Source organism: Pongo abelii, chromosome 9 (assembly GCF_028885655.2).
Source record: "Pongo abelii isolate AG06213 chromosome 9, NHGRI_mPonAbe1-v2.0_pri, whole genome shotgun sequence".
Taxonomy (NCBI): Eukaryota; Metazoa; Chordata; class Mammalia; order Primates; family Hominidae; genus Pongo; species Pongo abelii.
In genome coordinates this window covers 103,175,926-103,198,194 of record NC_071994.2, presented here as the reverse complement: position 1 = coordinate 103,198,194, position 22,269 = coordinate 103,175,926, and the positions used below count along the sequence as shown (strand labels likewise).

At 35.3% G+C, this 22,269-nt stretch overlaps 1 protein-coding gene across 1 annotated transcript in view; it reads right to left on the bottom strand.

Annotated features, from left to right (window-relative positions):
* CNTN5 (contactin 5) overlaps nt 1-22,269 on the bottom strand; it is a 1,356,469-nt gene that overhangs the window by 158,135 nt on the left and 1,176,065 nt on the right. The window contains exons 14-15 of the mRNA XM_054524966.2: nt 14,914-15,041; nt 12,518-12,693 (exon numbers count right to left, since the gene is read on the bottom strand). Coding sequence (XP_054380941.1) covers nt 12,518-12,693; nt 14,914-15,041 — 304 coding nt within the window. The remainder of the gene's footprint in view (nt 1-12,517; nt 12,694-14,913; nt 15,042-22,269) is intronic.

Below are 22,269 nucleotides of genomic sequence, written 5' to 3'. Positions count from 1 at the left end.
GTTTAGGGAGTCTGCCCTGCTTCCACGGGTTGGATGATGTGTACCTTTGACTCAGCTTCCTGAACATACTTCTTTCATTACAATTGCCATATCTCTATATGTATGTTCCTCTATCAGACTGACCCTCAAAGACAGTGCTTTACTTCAGTTGTATTCATATACCTACCATATAATGTTTGTTATTGATTAATACAGAATACTCAGCTCCTGAACAGTGCCTAGTGTATGAATGCTCCACTTACTTCCACGGAACTGAGATAAACTAAGAATGTATCTATAGTTGCCTTCTGTATCCATGGAAGACTGGTTTCAGGACAGCATAGCACAATGCATGCTTGCTCAAGTCCCTTATATAAAATAGTGTAGTATTTGCATATAACCTAATGCATACTCTCCAGTATACTTTAAATTATCTCTAGATTAGTTATAATATCTAATATAATATAAATGCTAGGTAAATAGTTGTTATATTGCACTGTTTTATAGTTGTATTTTTTGTTGTATGCTGTTATTGATTTTAAAATATTTTCTATCCACATTGGTTGAATCCGCGGATACAGAACCCGTGAGACAGAAGGCTGATTGTATTGTACACTGATAAATGCTCAATAGAGCCTTCAATTATTCATTAAAGATAATGGTGTCATGCTTCTCAAATTCTTTAAAGTGACCTTTTCCAGGTCCCTTATATAATGGATACCAGATGGAAAAAGGAAGTGAATAATAGTCCAATAGTCTTTTCTAAAATTTCCTCTTCCTCCTTTTCTGAGAGAGAAAACATATTTGAGATGCTACCTACTGAGTTATTAATTCTAGACTCCTAAAGCTGATTTTTATGCTGTAATATGATAAAAATAGTCCATGAAAGAAACTAGAGGATTCTGAAAAGCTGAAAGCTAAATATATCATAACACTTAGTCACCCTTTAGAATTTAATACAAAACAGATGCCGATAGAGAAATTGCAAAATGAAGGTAGAATTTTAAAGATGTCTTAGAAATAATGGCCTCTCAAAAACCCAACTCTTTGAAAATCGCTTTGAGAAATAACATAGGAGTCAATCTAAAAACACAATACTTACTTACATATCAGTAGTATTTCAAAATGTAAAACTGAACTGTTTGCTTATAAAAATCCTAAACCTTATGTGGTATTAAATAATAGGAACAATCTTTTATCTAAGAAGGCTTTCAAAAAACTAAAAAGAAAAATCTTTTTCATATATTATTCCTACAAGGTAAAAATTCCAGTATTCAGGTCCTTATTATATTATGCATTTCATCATTCTCCAGGTTAAATTGTATCTCCTAGATATATAGATATATGTAAGGCATTCTCCTTAAAATAACGCAATGCTTATAAAACATATCAGTATTTCTTCAACATGATAACTAGAATCCATTGTATTTTTCTCTTTTATGAGCAAGCAACTCCTGTGATTATTATCTCCAGGGAAAATAATTACTTTTAGGACAACATTAAAAATACTTAAATTTTAATGTGAAGTAAAATGAATAAACATGTTGATCACTGATATATTCTATAATTACAACAGAAGTTAGAAACTTCCCTCTGTTAACTAAAACTCTTTAACCAGAGGCTGAGGTGGGAGGATGGCTTGAGTCTGGGAGGTGGTGGCTGTAGTGAGCTGAGATTGTACCACTATGCTTTAGCATGGGCGACAGAGTGAGAGCCTGTCTCTCTTCTCTCTCTCTTTTCGTACGTATCTATATTTATAGATCTATATCTATAGATCTATAGATATCTATATATCATCTCTCCATATAGATCAGTGAGAGATATATAGATATCTATATATACAGTGATATATCTATCTGTCTGTCTATAATGATACATATATATTAGTCAATGTTTGTTTCTTGGAGACCTACTCTAAATGGCTAGTTTTTAGTTCATATACTCTTATGTCTAATGATTCCTTTAAGAACTACAAATATTTATTTGGTCTTTAATGTGCACCAGGTACCGTGTTGAAAGTCCAGCAAATAAGTATGTATGTTCCTAACTTTCAGAAACATAAAGACTAGAAGAGAAAAAAAAATGAGCAAATGTTTAAAGCAGCATAGATCCTGGTGGCGGGATCTATAAGGTATAATGGAAGCACTGGGAAAGGACTTCAAGTTGCCTGGAGGCAAACGCTGCAGTTTGCACAGCTTACAAGTCAGGGAAGAGTATTTCTTGGCAGTGGGTCAGCAGGAGAGAACATGATATTTTCAGAGAATTATTATGCTTTGCTGTAAAATAATAAGAGAAAAATGTTGGAAGATGATGTTTGATATGTAGGCTGGAGTTAGATCCAAGATAGGGGGAGTGTGTTGGTGTGTGTGTGTGTGTGAGTGTGTGTGTACGTGCACATTTATGTAATTGGATGGGATGGGGAGCGGTAGTATGATAAAATCGGCTTGTTAGAAACATGGTAATGATTGTGATTATAGTGTAAAAGGTGGTGAGATGACAGCACTAGAAATAAGTGCTGGGAACAGGACTTTGAATCCAGGAATGGAGAAAAGGAATCAACAGATTCAAAATGGAATTAGTAATATTTGAAAATTTGATGGATATATGGGGGTAAAGAAAAGAATCTGAGACACTTCCAGCTACCTGACTTGAAAACTGGATTTTGGTGGCCAAAACTGTACATAAAACAATGCTGTAAATACATACTTATTAAGAACAGATATGATTTTAATGTCCAAAATGTGGATACCAATTATTTTCTTCAGAAGAATGATTGAGACCCTTGTACTCTACATTCTTTGCATCCACTTCAGTTGTTAAAGCAATGTAACATACTGCGTCTCATATCCATTTTGAGAGAAGCTTCAAAGCCTAAAAAGGGATGTTGATAAAAATGGGTTCACATACCATAAAATGAAACAATTACAGCAGCCAGAAGAATGAGCTTTAATTAATGGGAAAACACACCCACAGAACATCTGAAGAGGCAAGTGTAGTAGGGTATTTTAAGATGTTTTTCAAATAATTCTCAGTAACTTTTATGGGAGAATTTTAAACAATTTGATGATTTTATCTTACTGAACATATAATTTTAATGTTTTAATAGTGATCAAGTAAGTATAGTAGTAACAGATGTAGTTACCCTGCTAAAGAGGTAAGACTTCAGAGAATAACACCATCTTTTTTATCATCTCAGTGTTAAAAGACACGATGAAGAGTTACAGCTAGTTTTAGTTCTCTCTGTGCTTTACAACAGCAAATCAGATTTGGAACATCGCTCATGGCAATGAAGTTTTAAGTTCAAGGAAGCCCAAGTGATGATGGGGATTGTTTCATAAATGGGCCTGTGTTGCTCAGGTCTTCGTTAGGGAGGACCTCTACTTGTCTTCCTTCCTGGGGCTCAGTGTCCTCATTTATATGTAACTTGGCTGACTAAGAAACAGTGTAGTTACAGGAATCCAATGAAATAATACCTATGAGGGAAGAAGGGTAAAAAGGGCTGTTAAAAATGTAAAATTCTATTTAAATGTTTTAGCTTAGGTCTTACTCAGACAATGAAACTGTTTCAAACTTATTATAAAACAATTAAGGTTTTAATAATCTGATTTATATGGCTGCTTTAAATATATAAATATAAATATGTATCTATATTTAATACAAATATGTTTTCTGGCAAAGAGGCAGGAGATTGCCCATGATGGTGAAATGTATAAATATTTGAAAATTGGATCTCATATAGTGTAAATGTAACCACATAATCATAGTATAAACTTCATAAGAATGAGTAATTTTAGAAGAATACATGAAAATGTTACCAGCAATGGAAATAATTGACTCACAAATTCTAAAATGGATGAAGGATAATTATATTTTTCACAAGATAATACTAAATTTACTAAGTAGGAAATTAAAAATGTAATCTTGCTAAGTAGTTCTAGATAGGCCCTAGATCTGATAAATGATAATGTATTGGAGTTCAGTCCTAGTTTGGATAACTCTTGTATACAACAATTGTTTAAGTTTGGGAAAGTTGTTTATCTTTCTAAATTTCATTTTCTTGTTTTGTCAAACAACAATGACAACAACAATAACACAATCTGTATACCATAGCGTATTTGAGGGAAGTAAATGAAATAATATTTGAAAAGTCTAGCACATTGCCAGGTATCTATTAGGCATTCAATAGCTTAGAGCTGAGGCAAGGGGTCTGTTCTTTATAATTACCTCTATACACTAACCATCTCTGTGCATTGAGCATGAGATTGGGGTGGAGCACAGCTTGAGCCAGATAACTCTCTTTGACTGAGGGCAATTCCCAGAGCGGAACACTGCTGAGAGCTGTCAGCCACCAATATTCTCCATAGCTTGGGGAAGGAGTGGCTCAGTCTTGAAGGGAGAACCTGGGCAACACACCACAGCATCTACTACACTGGCTTATGGTATCTTCAGTTAAAGTTGACACATTAACTATCCTTCCAATTTCAATTCATTGGAATAGGCTCACGAGTAATATGAATAGTGAAAGAGAAGTAAAGGAAAACAAGAGGGAGGTAGAGATATATTGAAAAATTATCAAGATGTGAACAGCAGTCCCTTAAGATATAAATAAAAGAAAGTATCGATTATGTGTAAAGTTGAATATTGAGAAAAGATGGTTATTAGGCACCAAAGATAATTTAGGTACTCATTTCAGTAACTTGAACATTTGATATAAGTGGAAAGTGATAATGTTATAAAGAATGGATTTGATATTATTCATTTATTTGGTTATTCACTCATTCTGAACTTTTAATAGCATATATACAATTAAGACTTTTTTTTTGCCTTCTAAAGTTTCTGTCAGATTGGAAAGGGAAAATGGTTTTAAAGCCAGGAGCCATTGATTGCTCTTCAATGTACAACTACAGGATAGTCGATAGAAATTTGCATGAGAAGTTTGTTATGTATATCAGAAAGACTGTTACGTCTAAGTAAGTCATTGTCAAAAGTAACTTGGAGTTAGGTGAGAATTTGGTTTAATAAACATCACGGAAATATTGGATTGACTTTACTGTCAAAGTTAACAACAGTGAATGCAACAACCCACTGTGGCCTACCAGTGATCACATTTCCCAATAATAGGCACTTCATTCCAGATAAATTCATGTTTTTGTTGGATTAAAAACAATCAACTCAGTGAGAATATAGGATTATTAAAAACTAGTCTGAGTTTATATAGGTATGAAATGGAAAAACAACATTGGAAAAACACGAAACCTCAAAAAGAGAAAACATATACAGTCCTAGATACATGTAAGCATTTTTTAAGTTTCTGGAGTTACTGAGCTAGAAGCATATTTAACTTTTGAAATTTACAACATAGGAGAGCAAATTCTAAGGAGTAAGGAGTGTCTTCTATTTCTCATTCTTCAATTTTTTTTCTATCCAATAACCTAAAACATCCTAGCTGGCTCTGGGAATTATGGTACTCTGATCCCCTCAGAGATTACAGAATCCAAGGTATTGATCTAATATTTCCCAGCATGCCCCCAACAAAAATTGCCTTCTCTGTCAGAGAGCTTTATATTCTCTCTCTGACAATAATAACAAAGACCTGCAGTTCTACACCAAAATAAAAATTTGCAAGGATACTAGTAACTATTCATAGCACATATAATGTTATGAAACCTGTCATAAAGATAAAACAGCTATCAAAAATGGAACTTCCAAATTAAGAAAAATACTCTGTATACCTACCATAATATAGGAAGTTTGTTTTGGTAGATTATGTTTAGATGAACAACATGCAGCCTATGAATTGGATGGCTAAGCCTGTCTTTTTATATGTGACAACTTGAAGACATTACCTGATTTTACTAATTTTGACAATCTACAGAAAGTGAAGAGGCACACTTCACATTTTGCTATGTGTGAAAAATCTGCTAATTAGAGTAAAATGGAGATGGTTAATCAATACAGCACTACTTTCCAATCCTGACTGCCCTGTGACCCACAGGAAGTAAGGGTCTCCCAATAACAGACTGTCTTAGATGTCATTAAGGCAGTCATCTTTCATTCAATTCTAAACTGTGCTAACGTGATATTCCATTTTCTGTAAAAAGTAAAAAAGCAAGGAAACAAACTATTCTGTTATGGAAACAGATTTTAACAGAATTTTATGCAGTATTTAATTATATTAAAACCTCCGAAATAATGTAGCAGTTGGCTAAGCAGAGAAAATGCTTTATATCAGGTTTTGTTTTTATTGAACCAGCATTGGCTGGCTGAATGGCTATTTTATGGACGTTCTTAGTACAAAGTGATGAAAAATAAAATTACTTATTAGCCCTTGCTTTTAGGATCCCCGCAGTTTATCAATACACGAAATATTATAGACTCACATAATTAAATGGCATATATTGGTCATATTCATAAACTATATGAAACATATATACATACCGAAAAAAAGATGGACATTCTTATTTGCTTTCGGAGTGATTTCTACTTTGAGAAGACAGTGAGTGGAGGCACATTTTTTAGCACATACAAGTCAGGGAGAATGAATATGGTGCACTTTTCTGGGATAGTCTGAATATTCTAAAACCTTTGAAGGTAACCTTTCTTCGTGAGGGTCCCCAAGTTTTGGTTGATGGTTATTGTATGTTTCTGTCCTATTAAAATTACACTTTTTTTTTTAAGTTAGGTGAAAGATTGGGAGGGAACACTAATACAGCAAATATGTGGCGGCCAGGAGGTTGGAATAGAAAATGGGCCGATTACTAGGTTGCCAGCGTTCAGAGCAGGACAAAGAAACAAGAGGTAGGACCTGAACTGATGAGAAAGGATAGGCCCTTAGTGAGACAGGGAAAGGGTAGCGCTCAGAGTCCATGGGACAACATTACATGAAAATGTGAATGTTACTAGCAAACATAATGAGTCAAAGAGACTGTGAGCCTTTGTTAGATCTTCTGCCCTTTCATGCACTTCCTGTTTAGTGGTGAAATGGCTCCGGGACTTCGCATGCCAAGTTGATGAAGAGGATGAAGCATTTGTTTATGAAACCCTTACAGCTTTGTGCCTTAGTTAACTGGCAGTAAGCAGTTTACTAAGCATTCCATTGATTTTTACACAATTAATATTTATCAATCAATCAGGAAACAGAATGTTGCCAGTTGAGCACTTACTACGTTCTATTCAGAGACTTTTACTCCTTAGGAAATAGCTAATAATTCTGAAGAAGATAAACTAGGAGTAGAAGTGTCTGTAATAAGAAAATTAATATAGGCTAGAGCTTTTCAGCTAATATAAAATTCTCAAGGCGCTAAGGGGTTTATATTCTGTCTTTCTATTCACCTAACACTCCACAAAAATTCTGCATATGAATCAGACATGTTTCCTTATGAGGCTCATGCTTGGCATACAGGTGATCATAATTACTCCTACTTTCCAACCTTCTGACATTCAGAAATGATTGGTAATGAAATGAACTTTAGAGGAGTGAGTCCTCATCACTGAAAGGGTTAGGACATACCCTAGTGATACTGAAAGAGACTTCCGGTACCAGCCTAGGCCAAACTCAATAATCTCTAAGAAAGATCCAGCACAACCCTGAGATACAATATCTTTTCTCACCTTAGATTGCCTTCCTTTTTCTTCTGTGACTATTCTAATGCTACTCGCTGAGGTCTAGGTCAGGTAGCATGTTTTCCCCAAATAACATTACTTCATATGGCTGTTAAGAGGAATCAGTGAGCTATTGTGTGTGTGGGCGTGTGTGTGTGTGTGTGTGTGTGTGTGTCTAAACAGACATACAGTATCCCTCTATCTTAGCTCAGTGCTTGGCACATAGGTGTTCAATTATTTATTTTGCTTTTCTCCACAATGACAAAATATCACATTAATATCTATCTTTCTAGTCTTCAACAAAATTTGGCTGTGATTTTAAAAGTTAGCAATTGTTTTTATGGTCACATTTTTCTTGAATTGCTTAATGTCTTGCATTATCTTTATGTTTACTCAAGACTAGAATCAAACCTTCCTTTTATTTTTATTTCCCACAGTTTATAGACAAAGGCTGAACACATAATAAGTGGTCAATGAATATGGAGAGGGTTTATAAAGGAGAGTGAACAAATGTGTAGTTTAAAACTCACATGATATTGAATCTTATTACCCCAATTTATGTGGCCTGGAAAAGTCTTATTCTTCAGTTTCCTCATTAAAAAATGGGCTCAAAATTCCCATTCTGCCTTCCTACATGTATTGCTATAACCAGAGAATTGGGTAAATGTGAAGGACCATACAGCTATATAGCACTTTGGCTCAGTTGCCTATTTGATTGCAATTTATCAAGTTCGCAATGAAAAGGGCAATTCTTCTCTAGTGGACCATTCTGACAACAAATGCATGAGATATTCTTCTGTGTTAAAAAAGCAGCAAATTGCAGGCCACCATGATATTCAGTGTAACACTTCTTTATGCATTATAAAGATAGAAACTTTCTTATATCCTATATGAATAATTAGAGGATTTCAAGTCACTGGAAAACAGTGGCTCACCACAGTCCTCCATTAAGACTGTGGCTCTGGGGCCACATGACAATGCTCAATAGCTCAGATGCTATTCAGATATCCTGAGAGGAATCAGAGGTTCTTGCAGACCTCTGATCAACATAAACTCTCATGTCAGCACACCATAGTAAATGCTTTTATTTGGTTACAGGATGGTTATTTAAGGTCAACACTTACAATGATTATCTCCTTATTATAACCTCTACTTAACAGGTCTACACTGAATGTAAAACCCACAAACTAGTCAATCAATCCCTGCTCCACACAGCTGTCAGAATTATCTTCCTAAAAACAAATCTGAATCATGTGAATCCCTGCTGTACTCAAAATACAAATCAAATTTTATAGCTCAGAAATCAGTGCCTTTGAGGCCTCTGCTGCTTTCCTTTAAACTTATTCAACAAATACTGACTTATTGTCTGCTACACACCCTCACTGGTTCCTCACTGTCCCCAAAACACGCACTAAGCTCTTCTGCCCTTCTGTGTTTGCGTGACCTGCTCGCTCTGTCTGAAATGCCGTTTCTCCTAGGCACCTGGTGAAATCCTTCCCAGCCAGGTCCATTTCAAATACCAACCCCTTCTAACAGCTGTATGCACATAGTTCTCTGGTGTAGCTCTATTATAGCAGATCATAGCCCATACTGCAATTTCTACCCCTAAATGGTGCTCTCTTAGGTGTGAAGGGCTATGCCTTTTATTTTGGATCTCCATCCCCCAACAGCACTTAGCCTGTAGAACTAAAAAGATTTAAAATCTTAAGAATATCCTCACTAGCCTATCACATTCAGTTTATTCAAAAAATTTGCCAAAAAAAGGATTTGGATGAATTGGATCAAATGTTTATGTACTAATTGATTGCTTCTCCCCTTTCAGCAGTGACTTCCAATAATGGATTCACTCCAAATTAGTCAAATTGCTGAGTTTGTAAAACATGGCCTAAGAGGGCAACATAAATAGTAGAAGCATTTTCATTATGAATGTTTTAATTTAAACACAATTTTTAATTTAAAGCAATACTATTATTTTTTAGCCTGATGTGATCATATGTTTATGCACTCTGTTGAAATGCAGTTCAAAGCAATCATCTATTTTAAAACATAACAATGTGCATTGTATATAGATGTGTATGTATATAGATGTATACAATGTACATTGTATATAGATTGTATATGAAGGCTACATAAAATAATTGACTAGAGATTTATATGCAAACTAATGTCTGTGTATAAAAGATACCAGTACAGCTAGTTGAAAAATGGGGAACATTAGTAAGTCATATTTTGGCATCTACAAAATACTAAATATTGTTATCTCTTTTTCCCGCCCGAGAGGTTTAGTTAGTTTAAGTTACCTCATGCAGTGGTAATGTGTTTTTCTTCTGATTCACTGTCATTCACTCACCCACTGGCAGGGTTCTGTCCCAGGACAGTTAGCCTAGACAGTGCTCCAATCATAGGCATACCCTATTCCTGCTTAAGTCCCAGAATCCCATTTTCATTTTTTTACCCTGCTGAGATAAGTTAGACACCTTAGGAGATCCTTTAAGATTCTTCAATGACTCTTCTTGGAAACTCAAAGCAGGCCTTAAGTCACCCCACTTGGCTCTCTTCTCAGCCCTATCCTGTCCCTCTGACTCCCAGAGATTATCCTTGGTCTCACAGAAAGAAGGTATCCACAAGCCCAGAAGGCCTCCCAAATCTCCCTTCTTCATAACATTTTTATATGTTTTCTCCTAAAGCATTATTTTCCAGACATACTTTACACGAGAAGGGCAGAAGGGAAATAGAATGTTGTTCTTTCCATTCTTTGCCTTTTTATTGTCATACAATGGTCTTTTCTCTGGTGTGTGTCCTTGAAGCCAGCCAAGACTCAGTGTTTGAAGTAACTGAGAGAAAGGTGATAGATAATTTCTTATACATGCCATAGTTTTGAAGCTTCCATATATTTTAAAGTACATATGCATACTAAAAGCATATTTTGGCTTTATACCTTAAAGCTAAATGTTTTTCTCCCTTCTCAGTACCATAATTTGCTTTCTTCTATCTCAGAGTTTATCATTACTGTCTCTAATCCAGAGCCTAATTTCAAAGTGGGCTGTAATTATATGGGTTTGCGTGGAATAAGGAGTCCATTTTGCACTCTCTGGGGCAAGGAAATTATATATGCAAAGAAGAATACAGCAGATGTTCTTAACTGCCAGCTTTATGGAAAAAAAAAGGTATTTATTGATTCAAATGAATGACATCAACCTAAATATATCTATGTCTAAGGGACAAAAACAATAATTCATGTAACTTCACCAGGTACATTAATTTTTATATTGGTATTATAAAATAAAGAGGAGGATTACTTATAAGAAGGGGGCTATTTATTTTTAGACGTATTTTTTCTTTTTAGATATATGATCACTCAAAAGGGATGTTTGCAGACAATCCTAAGAAGATATTTTTCTTATGGGATTTTTTTAATCAATATGTGATATTTTAAAATTAAATTTTCTTGGTCTGTTTTACATCATCAATGTTATAAAATGTGTAGGAAAAATACTGTAGGAAGGAATTATCAACCCAAGGTAAAGGAAGAGGAAAACCATAAAGCAGAGCAAAATGTGTTTAATTTAACACAATTTAAATACTTTACATATAACTTGGATATTAACAATTAAAATTAGCTCATTTAATGAGATGGTGAACAATGTAGTTGGCAATTGTTTCTTATTTATATACTCTCTCCTATTAATTGGAAAGTAAATCAGGAAGAAAGGAATAGTTTTGAAGAAAGTGGGCTAATTTTTGTTACATTGGAAAATGCAACAAAGAGAGCTCATCTTTACTCTTCTACTAATATACATTTACCAAATTCTAAGGTAAGAAGCTATCTTAGAAATTATCTGGTGTAACTTTTTCACTTTATTTCTCCAGAAATTAATGCCCAGGCAAATCATGTGACTGGCTTTATGTTACACAGCCGATTAGAGATTAAGCTGGGATTTGATCCAGAGAATTCCTGACTTTGGATTTAGGGCTTTTTTTTTTTTTTTTTCGTTGTATCCCATAACCTTTAAAATAAAATCCAATTGACAATGAGTTTAAATACTTGGGCTCACTAAAGCTATGGTTTTCCAATGCTTCTCAAAGTGTTTCGGGATGGATCAACTGATACTAATAAGTATGCAACAGCATTTTAAATCCAATTTGTAGGCAAAAATTGTATTTGGCTCCATCTCTTTAGCCAATATAGAAGGAAGATTCCAGCCAAAGTCGCTCTTTTTCTGCCACCCCAGTTCCATCTGTCTTTCTCCTCCCTCTCTCATTATGTTACTCTATTACATTTTAAACAAGTCCATGTGGGGAAGGGGCCTCTTTTCACTTCTCTAGAGTTAAAGTGCTGTGATGGTTCTGTAGGATTTGGTTCAAGAGATTTCCCACTCCATTTGGTTGATTGCCATGTAGGTACACAATATAAAAGAAGATATTAAGAAAAAAATGGCAGAAAAGAAATGAGTATATCTTTGAATACTGACTTAAGGCTAATGTGCATTTATGACTATGAGTTGCATGTTTAATCTCTATAGCTTGTAAGAAATTAAAGAAACTCCAAAAATTACTGTTCTTGAGGAGGACAGGCAGGCATTTTATTTATTTATTTTATCATAATTACTGTTAACGATGCTTTAAAGAATGCAATCGCCACTTTATGTAGCAACATAACTTTTGAGAAGTATTGTGTAAATATTAAACAAAAGTGGCAAAGAAACCAGATTTACATGATGAGGTATTCTCAATTTTTTACTGGGGGTTTTAAAATAATTACATATTACTTTCAGTTTGACATAACATAAAATAATGGAAGAAAGTAATTGTTTTTATCAAGTTGATGTTTGTCCTTTTTTTTTTTCTTAGCATTTCATAGCTAAGCAAGGTCTTACATTTGATTCAAAATTTCTAAAGTTATCATTACTAAAGGAATAAAAGTGTATTCACTTACGGCCCTGATGCTTTCAAAATGTCCACCCTCTTCCTCGAAATCAATAGGCTGTCCTTTCAGAGTCCAGTAGAAAGTGACATCCAAACTAGCATCATGAATTGCTTTGCAGTTAAGGACAATGCTTTCTCCCACTGTCAATTCTGTTCTTTTAGGAGTAAGTTCTATCCTTGTAGGTTCTATAGAAACAAAAATACATTAATTAACATAATCAACCTGTTGTGTTACCATACATTATATTTTGCATGATATAATTGAGAAAAGAAGAAATGTATACAATACAGTTGCTCCAGATACATATACCAGATTTTTTACATCTTTCTTTATTAGCTTTTGGATGCTAGGGCATATTACCATGCTTTTGTAGGGGACAAATGATTTAAGAGCCTCTGTTCCTATCAAGAATGTAACTTGGATTTTAAAAAGACAAGAGACTACCTAATTAGAAGCAGCATTTGACATTATGGAAGCAGGAACATTAGAAAGAAAGAAGAGGCTGTAGCCTCTCTGACCACTTTCAAGGCCCATTAAGTAAATAAAAGAATTTTTACAATAAAAAGGTTGTATGTTTCAGAAAGAATTCAGAGAGGGTTCACTTCCTTAAAGATGAGAGGAGGCTACAGGGCAATAGAAATCACCTCCCTCCAAATAACTATCTTAACAGAGATAAAAATATAATACTACAACAACGCTACCTTGTATTTGCTTTACACTCGACGAAAAGCTTTTAGGAGTAGAAAAGTATTTTATAATCAGAAGAACGTACCTGTTTTTGTACCTTTGCTGTATTGTAGATGGCTTAATTGACATATATGAAGAAAGGTAGAAACACTGAATGGAAATGTTTTTAGAAAACAATGTTTATGTTTAACTCCTTAATGATTCAGTTAAATTTTAAAAACACACTTTTTTTACTGGGTTTAGAGCAACTTTGAACCAATAAAGGCGAATACAGGCTTTACATTTAGGAGTTAAGTTAGTGATTAGCTGATTACAAGATGATGTGTTTTAAATATAGTAGAGAGGTGATGAAGATTTTGGTTTTGTCTTCTTTCCTAATTAGATTCCTGGTCATAGATACCTCAAGACAATTAACACAGTGATTAACAATTGGCTTAAGTTTCCTATTCTAGGTCTATTGTTTGCAACAGTGCAGTCTGATGAAGCATCACTCCTAACCACTGATCAGATCCTTTAATGTTCCATGTCCTTCTAAGCAGTCACTGAGAAAAATATGGAATCCTGGGACAGGAATGTCACTGTAAATATTAACATTCTGGAAGTCAAATGTTCCATATGGCATTCTAAGTTCTGGCCTCATCAGAGAAGACAGATAAATGCAGTACACTGTAGTTTAAATTTTGTGGGGATTGGAGTGTTCTGAGTAAATAATTAAACTCATGATTAAGAAAATAACATTTTTGTTGTTACTTTAAAAATGTCTTTGGATCTAGTGTTGCCTTATTACAAAATCGACCGACTAGCACACAGAAGGAATAAGAACTGAAAGGCTGCGTTTGAGTCCAGTAATGCATTATATAAATGAAAGTATATTTTACATTTTGTTCTCTTCTTTCTTGATGTTCTCTCTTCTAAAATATCAGAGTACTGGCTATTTTAATTACATTTTTATTTTAAAGACAGAAAATAATATTTTTATATTTTTATGGCCAGAGTATGGTTTGCCATATGATACATGCACAATGAAAACAATTAAAGATACACGTGAAAAACACCTGAAGGGACTGCCTAAGATAGATTTTCTGTCACTAAACAATGACATAGAGCCTCAACAGAATGTTCTAGGCTTGAAATCGAGCTCATTTTAGAACTATAAAATGAATGGAAACATATAAGCAGTAATATTAATATTGCTTATATAAAATAAAGGCATATAAAAATTTCATTGATACAGACATCAACAAACAGCTCTGGACCCAGTTTATCTAATGCGAAGTCCTATATCACACCTCCATCATATTCTCCTGCTGCTGCTCCTTTCTGTCCCAAATCCCTAGTTGAACTGATAACAGAGTAACTGATTGATAACTGATTGACGCTAAAATTATTCTTGGTAGAGGAAAAATATTTTTATACTGTTGGCATACTTTTAAATTTTGAGACACTGACTAAAACTTCAGAAAGCTTGCCTCATTCTCTCACAAATTTTATTCAAAGCAAAATAAAATTTCTGCCAATAAGAGGTTCCTTCCTTTTTGGTACCCCAAATGGTGGAAAGTAACAATTTGGCTGTTGTAGTTCTATGTTTGCAATGTATTTTATAAACAGAAGCATGCACACACTTAAGTCCAAACATATATGCATTTATATTATATTTATTCTCTTTCTGATAAGACCATGAGACTATGCTTGTAAAACATTTACCCGTGCTGTCTTACCTTTTACAGATAGCGAAGCTATAATTTCAGCAGAACCAAAGACGTTTTCCCCTCGGCAAACGTATTTTCCCTCATCTGATTTGGAAGCATTTAGGATCCGTAGACTCCCGTCTGGAAGAATAGCTATTCTGAAAATTATTTAAAAAAAGTTTTTTTTTTTTTCTGTTTTACTGCAATCAGCTAAATAGTAAGAACCAATGATGAAGTCTAAAACCATTTCTAGGGTGATAATAAGTAAGATAAAGGATCACTGTGAAAATATGCAGTGATAGTAGAAATATTTTATCCTTCAAGAAGTATAATAAACTTACTTAAATCTTCTTATATTCAAAAAGGTTAAGGAGTAACAAGATATTTTTCTTTTGACATTTTTTGACAGTTAATTTTAAAACTTGCAGAAGGGGTGACCCTGAGTTTGGTTATTAGAACTTGTTACTACAATATCACCCAGTGATATTTTAATATTAAGCTTGAGTATTTCACCTAAAACCAAGAGTGACCTCAAAAGTCAAATATAAAAAAAAAGCATAAAAACATAGAGGAGTATAAGTACAGAACACAAAATTAATTGTATACACCCAAGAGATGATTTATGGCAGTTATTCTGTGTTGCCACCAGAGTAGCCAGAGTATGAAAATGCAACCTGATACCTGGGCTGCTTGCACTGCACTTTTTAAACATAAGAATATGATATCTAAGTTTGCATTTGGGCTCTTTCAAGACCTTTGTTAAAACTGGACCTTCACTTTCATATGAAGGTGAAAAATTAAAGCATTGTTAAAAATTTTTAGAAGTTCAGTGAAAATGAGGCTGACATTTGGAATTAACGTATTCTCCTGTGTATTTATTCCAGGATTATACAGATTTCAGATTTAATTAGTACTTTTGTCCTTTTCTCCCTTCTATGCTCCAGAAATATAACCTATTATTTCACCAGTGCATCGACCTACTCCGGCAACCTGAAACATAATAGACACGGCTGTTGTGGTTTTAGTGAATATGCCACTAGCTTTCGGTAAGAACCAGTAGCCCCTGTGAACTTTAAAATCCTAAAATTGGATCCTCCTGATTCTAAGAAGGACAATTTATTCCATGGCAGTATGATAATATTAAACTATTTAAGATTTAGAAATAATGACTAAATGTTTAGTCAACATTCTTTATGTTATTTTAAAATGTGTATTCAATCTTGCCAATTAACCGGAGCGCATGGTTATTTAGACCATTGAACTTCATAACAGTTGATATTAGATTCTAGGCTGCTGAAAAAAAACTGCCTAGGAATTTATACTTACATATTTTCATCAATAAAGATATCGGTTTGAAAACATATGGTTTCCAATATGGATCAAACTTGATTTATGATGTGTAGGAAGGAAGACAAATTTAGAAAGAAGCCAAACTAGAAATGGTGAACTTTATTTTGTCATTTAAGTCTAAGAGAGACGCGAGCTTAAAACATTTGAAAAACACAATGCTTTTAAGAGTAATGTAATGCATTCAACATCATCAATGAAAAGTTCTATTCATTATATAGTGTTCATTTTCTATGAAAATGAAATGTTATTTATTCCATTTCAACCCCAAAGATACCTATGCTTACAAAACAATGTATTAGAAAGCAAAAGTTATACTTTGTAAACAAACAAGCGTCCTCTTGTAAGAATTACAGATGGTTGACATTAATTTGTACTGATTGTTAATATCTTGAAAATATGTGGATTTTACCGACTGGAGTGAATTCTAATCTAGCAGGTAAGAAGTTTGGCTTAAAAGTTTACTTCCTTTAAAGAAATAAATGTGTCACAGACACTGGCAGTATTATAGTTTTTGATTTAAGAGGAGTGCTTTCTTACTGACAGGAGGCAACATTTAACATAAACTATTAAAGACAGTTTATGAATGCCCTGTACTTTAGGCCCCTGATCCACTTGGGGATGCAGAATTTTGAGTACCACAACTTTTTTTTTAAATTCAATTTATTTATTTATTTTATAATTTTAACTTTTATTTTAGATCCAGGGGATACATACGCAGGTTTGTTACCTGGGTGGGCATATTGCATGATGCTGAGGTTTCGGATTGATTGATCCTGTCGCCCAGGGTACAGCACAGTACCCAATAGTTAGTTTTTCAACTCTTGCCCCACTTCCTCCCTCTCTCCTTTAGTAGTCTCCAGTTTTTATTGTTGCCATTTTAATGCCCATGAGTTCCCATTGTTTACCTCCCACTTAAGAGTGAGAACATGTGGCATTTGTTTTCTGTTGCCGTGTTAATTCGCTTTGGATAATGGCCTCCAGTTGCATCCATGTTGTTGCAAAGGACATGATCTCGTTCATTTTTATGGCTGGCTAGTATTCCATAGTGTATATGTACCACATTTTCTTTATATAATCCACCATTGATGGGCACATAGGTTGACTCGATGTCTTCGTTATTGTGACTAATGCTACAATGAACATATGAGTGAATGTTTCATTTTGGTAGAACTATTTATTTTCTTTTGGATATATTACCAGTAATGGGATTGCTGAGTTGAATAGCAGTTTAAGTTCTTTGAGGAATCTCCAAACTGCTTTCCACAGTGGCTGCACTAGTTTACATTCCCACCAACAGTATGTAAACATTCCCTCTTCTTCACAGCCTCACCAGCATCTGTTGTTTTTGTCTTTTTAATGATAGCCATTTTGACTGGTGTGAGATGGTGTCTCATTATGGCTTTGATTTGCATTTCTCTGATGATTAGTAATGTGGATCACTTTTTCGTATGTTTGTTGGCCTCTTGTCTGTTTTGTTGTTGTTTTAAGACAGAGTCTCACTCTGTCACCCAGACTGGAGTACAGTGGTGCAATCACAGCTCGCTGCAGCCTCAACCTCTGGGGGATGCAAGGGATCCTCCTGCCTCAGGTCTCTCCTCGCCCCCTGTGGTCTGCTACACCCGGCTAATTTTTGTATGTTTTGTAGAGATATGGTTTTGCCATGTTGGCCCGTCTGGTCTTGAACTCCTGGCTTCAAGTGATTTGCCCACCTTGGCCTCCCAAAGTGCTGGGATTACAGGAGTGAGCCACTGCACCTGGCTGGCCTCTTGTATGTCTTCCTGTGAGAAGTGTCTGTTCATGTCTTTTGCTCTTTTAATGGGGTTGTTTTTCAGTTGTTTAATTGTATATGTTCCTCATAGATTCTGGATATCAGACCTTTGTTGTGTGCGCAGTTTGAGAATATTTTCTTCCATTCTGCAGGCTATTTACTATATTGATAGTTTCTTTTGCTCTGCAGAAGCTCTTTAGCTTAATTAGGTCACACTTGTCAATGTTTTTTGCTGTGGTTACAATTACTTTTGAGGACTTAGTCACAAACGTCCCAAGGCCAGTGTCCAGAATGATGTTTCCTAATTTTTCTTTTAGGATTCTTATACTTTGAGGTCTTACATTTACATTTTTAATCCATTTTTAGTTAATTATTGTATATGGTGAGAGGTAGGGGTCCAGTTTCATTCTTTTGCATATGACTTGTCAGCGATCCCAACACCATTTATTGACTAAGAAGTCCTTTCCTCATTACTTATTTTTGTCAACTTTGGTAAGATGACTGTAGATGTGGAGCTTTATTTCTGGTTTCTTTATTCAGTTCCATTGGTCTATGTGTCTGTTTTTGTACTAGTACCATGCTGTTTTAGTTACTGTAACCTTATACTACAGTTTGAAGTCCTGCAATATGATGCCTCCAGCTTTCTACTTTCTGCTTAGAAATACTTTGGTTATTTGGGCTGTTTTATGGTTTCACATGAATTTTAGAATAGGTTTTTCTAGTTCCATAAAAAAAAAAAAAAACATTGGCAGCTTGATAGGAATAGTGTTGAATCTGTAGATTGTTTTGGGCAGTACGGCCGTCTTAATACTGATTTTTCCAGCTTTGCTGACAATCTGATTCTATACCTAGAAAACCCTAAAGACTCTGCCAAATGGCTCCTGGAACTGATAAACAACTCCATTAAAGTTACAGGATACAAAATTGACGTACAAAACTCAACAGCATTTCTATACACAACAAGCAAGAGTGAAATGAAGAACATAATCCAATTTACAATAGCTGCAAAAAAATTAAAATACCTAAGACTATATGTAACTAAGGAGGTGACAGATCTCTATAAGGAGAACTATAAAACACTGCTGAAAGAGGTAATAGAAGACACACACAAATGGAAAAAACATTCCACAATGTTTTTTGTCTGTTAAGTGGCTGTGTCATTTCTCCAAAATTCTGTCTACTGATTCAAATTGAAAATGCTTACCAGCTGAGCTTATTTTTTTTAACTTCACAAAAATACAGATTAGATCATGTGATTTACATTACAATGTGTGGTTATTGCACACATAATTACTTAGATAATTTAATATTGAATTAATACTTCCTTACAATACAGCCCCTTTGTCTTCACTCCTCTGCTATTACCCTGTGGCTTTTACATTACAGAATTTTCATATATGGGGATTAATTCTGCTCAGACATCCTTTGACTTGAAGAAAGGGAGTGAAGGGAGAAGTGAGGTGAAGGTTTTTAGGGGCTAGGAGAGACTTTGGAAACTTAAATCAGCATTCTTGCATTCAGGATCAAGTCACACTTATGTCCTGGTCCCTAGACTTCTCCATAAGTTTCTGTCTAGCCCTGCAGATGTCTTGCTTCTCACCTCACACCTAGTTACTAAATCTCTGCTTTGTTAATCTGTCCAGTAGCCCAGTTCATGTAGGACATCATTGTGATTATCCCTCTCTTGTAGGAATTTATTATTGACTTATTTTGCCTATCTTCATTTCGGGGCCATTTTCTGGACCCCATATTTGTTATTTCATTATATTTTTATTTATTTTTGGGACAAGGTCTTGCTCTGTCACCCAGGCTGGAATGCAGTGGTACAATCATGGCTCGGTGCAGCCTCAACCTCCTGGGATCAAGAGATTCTCCCACCTCAGCCTCCTGAGTAGCTGGGACTACAGGCATGCACCACCATGCCCAGCTAATTTTTGTATTTAGTTATTTATTTGTAGAGATGGGCTTTGCCATGTTGCCCACGATGGTCTCAAACTCCTGGGCTCAAAGAATGTACCTGTCTTGGCCTCCCAAAGTGCTGGGATTATAGGCGTGAGCCACCATTCCCCGCCTGGACCCTCCATATCTATGTTTGGCTTACTTGTCAGATACTACACAACTTAGTTTAAACTTTTACAAATAGACTGCTTGCCTGGAAGTACCGTCTATTTACCCATTGCAATATTATTTAGTGGTCTTTGATTTCTAGATTACATTGTTTAACAACAGAAATATATTTCCTCACAATTCTGAAGACTGGACAGTCCAAAATCAGGTGCAAGAATGGCTGGGTTTGGGTAAGGGCTGTCTTCCTGGCTTACAGATTGCTGCCTTCTCACTGTGTGCTCACATGGCCTTTCCTCAGTGCATATGTGTGGCAGAGAGAGAGAGGTTTCTCTTCCTCTTCTAAAACATCACCAGTTCTATTGGATTGGGAGCCTATCCTTATGAACACATTTAATTTTAATTATTTCTTAAAAGCCCTACCTCAAATACAGTTAAATTGAGGGTTAGGGCTTCAACATATGCATTTTGGGAGGACACAGTTCAGTCCATTGCACGTCCTTCCTCTGCTTCCACAAATTCACAAGTGAAGTTAGGAATCATTTTCCCCCTTAATGTGTTGTGTACTTGTAGGAAGCCAGGAAATAAATACCGAGACCTCACTCTTCTTTTTCACTTCCACTGCCTCATTCTCAGGGACAAGGGAGCCCACTGATGTAGTTCTTAGGGGTCAGTCTCTTGGGGCATACTGCAGAGTACTGAAGGGTGGAGAATGAATCTGGAGAGAAGAATGGAGGATACCTGATCAGGGTGTGTCACAATAGTTGCAAAAAGCTACAAATGAATTCTTAGGCTTAAGGAAGTTGAGAGAGTAGAACTTATCCAGTAAAACTTCATTTTACAGATCAAAGAACAAAACCCCCCAAAAGTTAAAATGACTTGATTGAGCCCATGACTTATGTATGAGTCAATTTTCACACTGGTATAAAGATATACCTGAGACTGGGTAATTTATGAAGTAAAGAGGTTTAACTGACTCACAGTTCTTCATGAATGGGGAGGCCTCAAGAAACTTATAATCATGGAGAAAAGGGAAGCAAACATGTACTTCTTCACATGGCGGCAGGAGAGAGAGAGCCAAGGTGGGAAGAGCCCTATATAAAATCATCAGTCCTCATGAGAACTCACTACAAATCATCAGACCAGCATGGGGGAAACCACCCCCATGATAAAATCACCTCCCACCGGGTCCCTCCTTCAACATGTAGGAATTACAATGTAGATGAGATTTAGGTGGGGATACAGAGCCATACTGTATCAACTTACTAATAAGAAATATAATTTGTAAATGATTCCTATGTATCATATGTAAGCACTTTAGAAAATAGAAAAGTAATAGTTTTCCACTGCTGCATAACAAATAGCTATTAATGAACTAAACATTCATTTATTCTTTTGGTTAGAAGTCTGGGTGGGTGGACTTAATTGGATTTTCTGCTTACAGTCTCAAAAGGTGTTGGCCAGGCTGGGCTCCTCTCTGGACACTCAGGAGAGGAAGCTGCTTCCAAGTTCATGCCTGTTGGCAGAATTTGTCTTGTATGTGTCCCTGTTCCCTTGTTGTCTGTCAGGTGGGCGCTGCTTTCAGCTTCTGGAAGCCACTTGCATTCCTTGGCATACATCCTCTTTCACCAGATTAGATTTCTTTTTGGTATCATATCAGAGTGGACATTATATCATAGAATCATTAATTAATCATTAATTAAGACCCTATGTTTTAAAGCAGGATAGGGCTGTGTTCAAATTACTGACACTGACTACTCTATGTGTGATCTTAAGGAAAGTTTCTTAATCTCCTTCCTAAATATGAAACTGTCGTAATATCTAACTAGTTCTTTAAAAGTATTGACTAGATACTATATGTAAATGTACTGTAGTGGCATGTGATATACGTTAAATTTTACTCAAAATATAAGTGAAATGTGTGATAAATGTTGAAAAAGGAAATAGTAGAGAGTGCCAGGAAATAACACATAAACCTCAGCTATTTACGGAAGTAGTTAAGTCTTTTCTCAGGGAGTAATATTTGAGCTGAGAACTGAAGGGTGATTGATTTGAGCTTATCCTGCTTTCAGTGTGGGAAAGCAGGGGGAATTGTATTTGCAAAGATCCTGAGGTCAGAAGGACAAGAAAACCTTGAAGAAATGGCCAATCATGATGGCAACAGAGAGATGGTCAGGGAGGGGCAAAAGATGAGACTGGAGAGG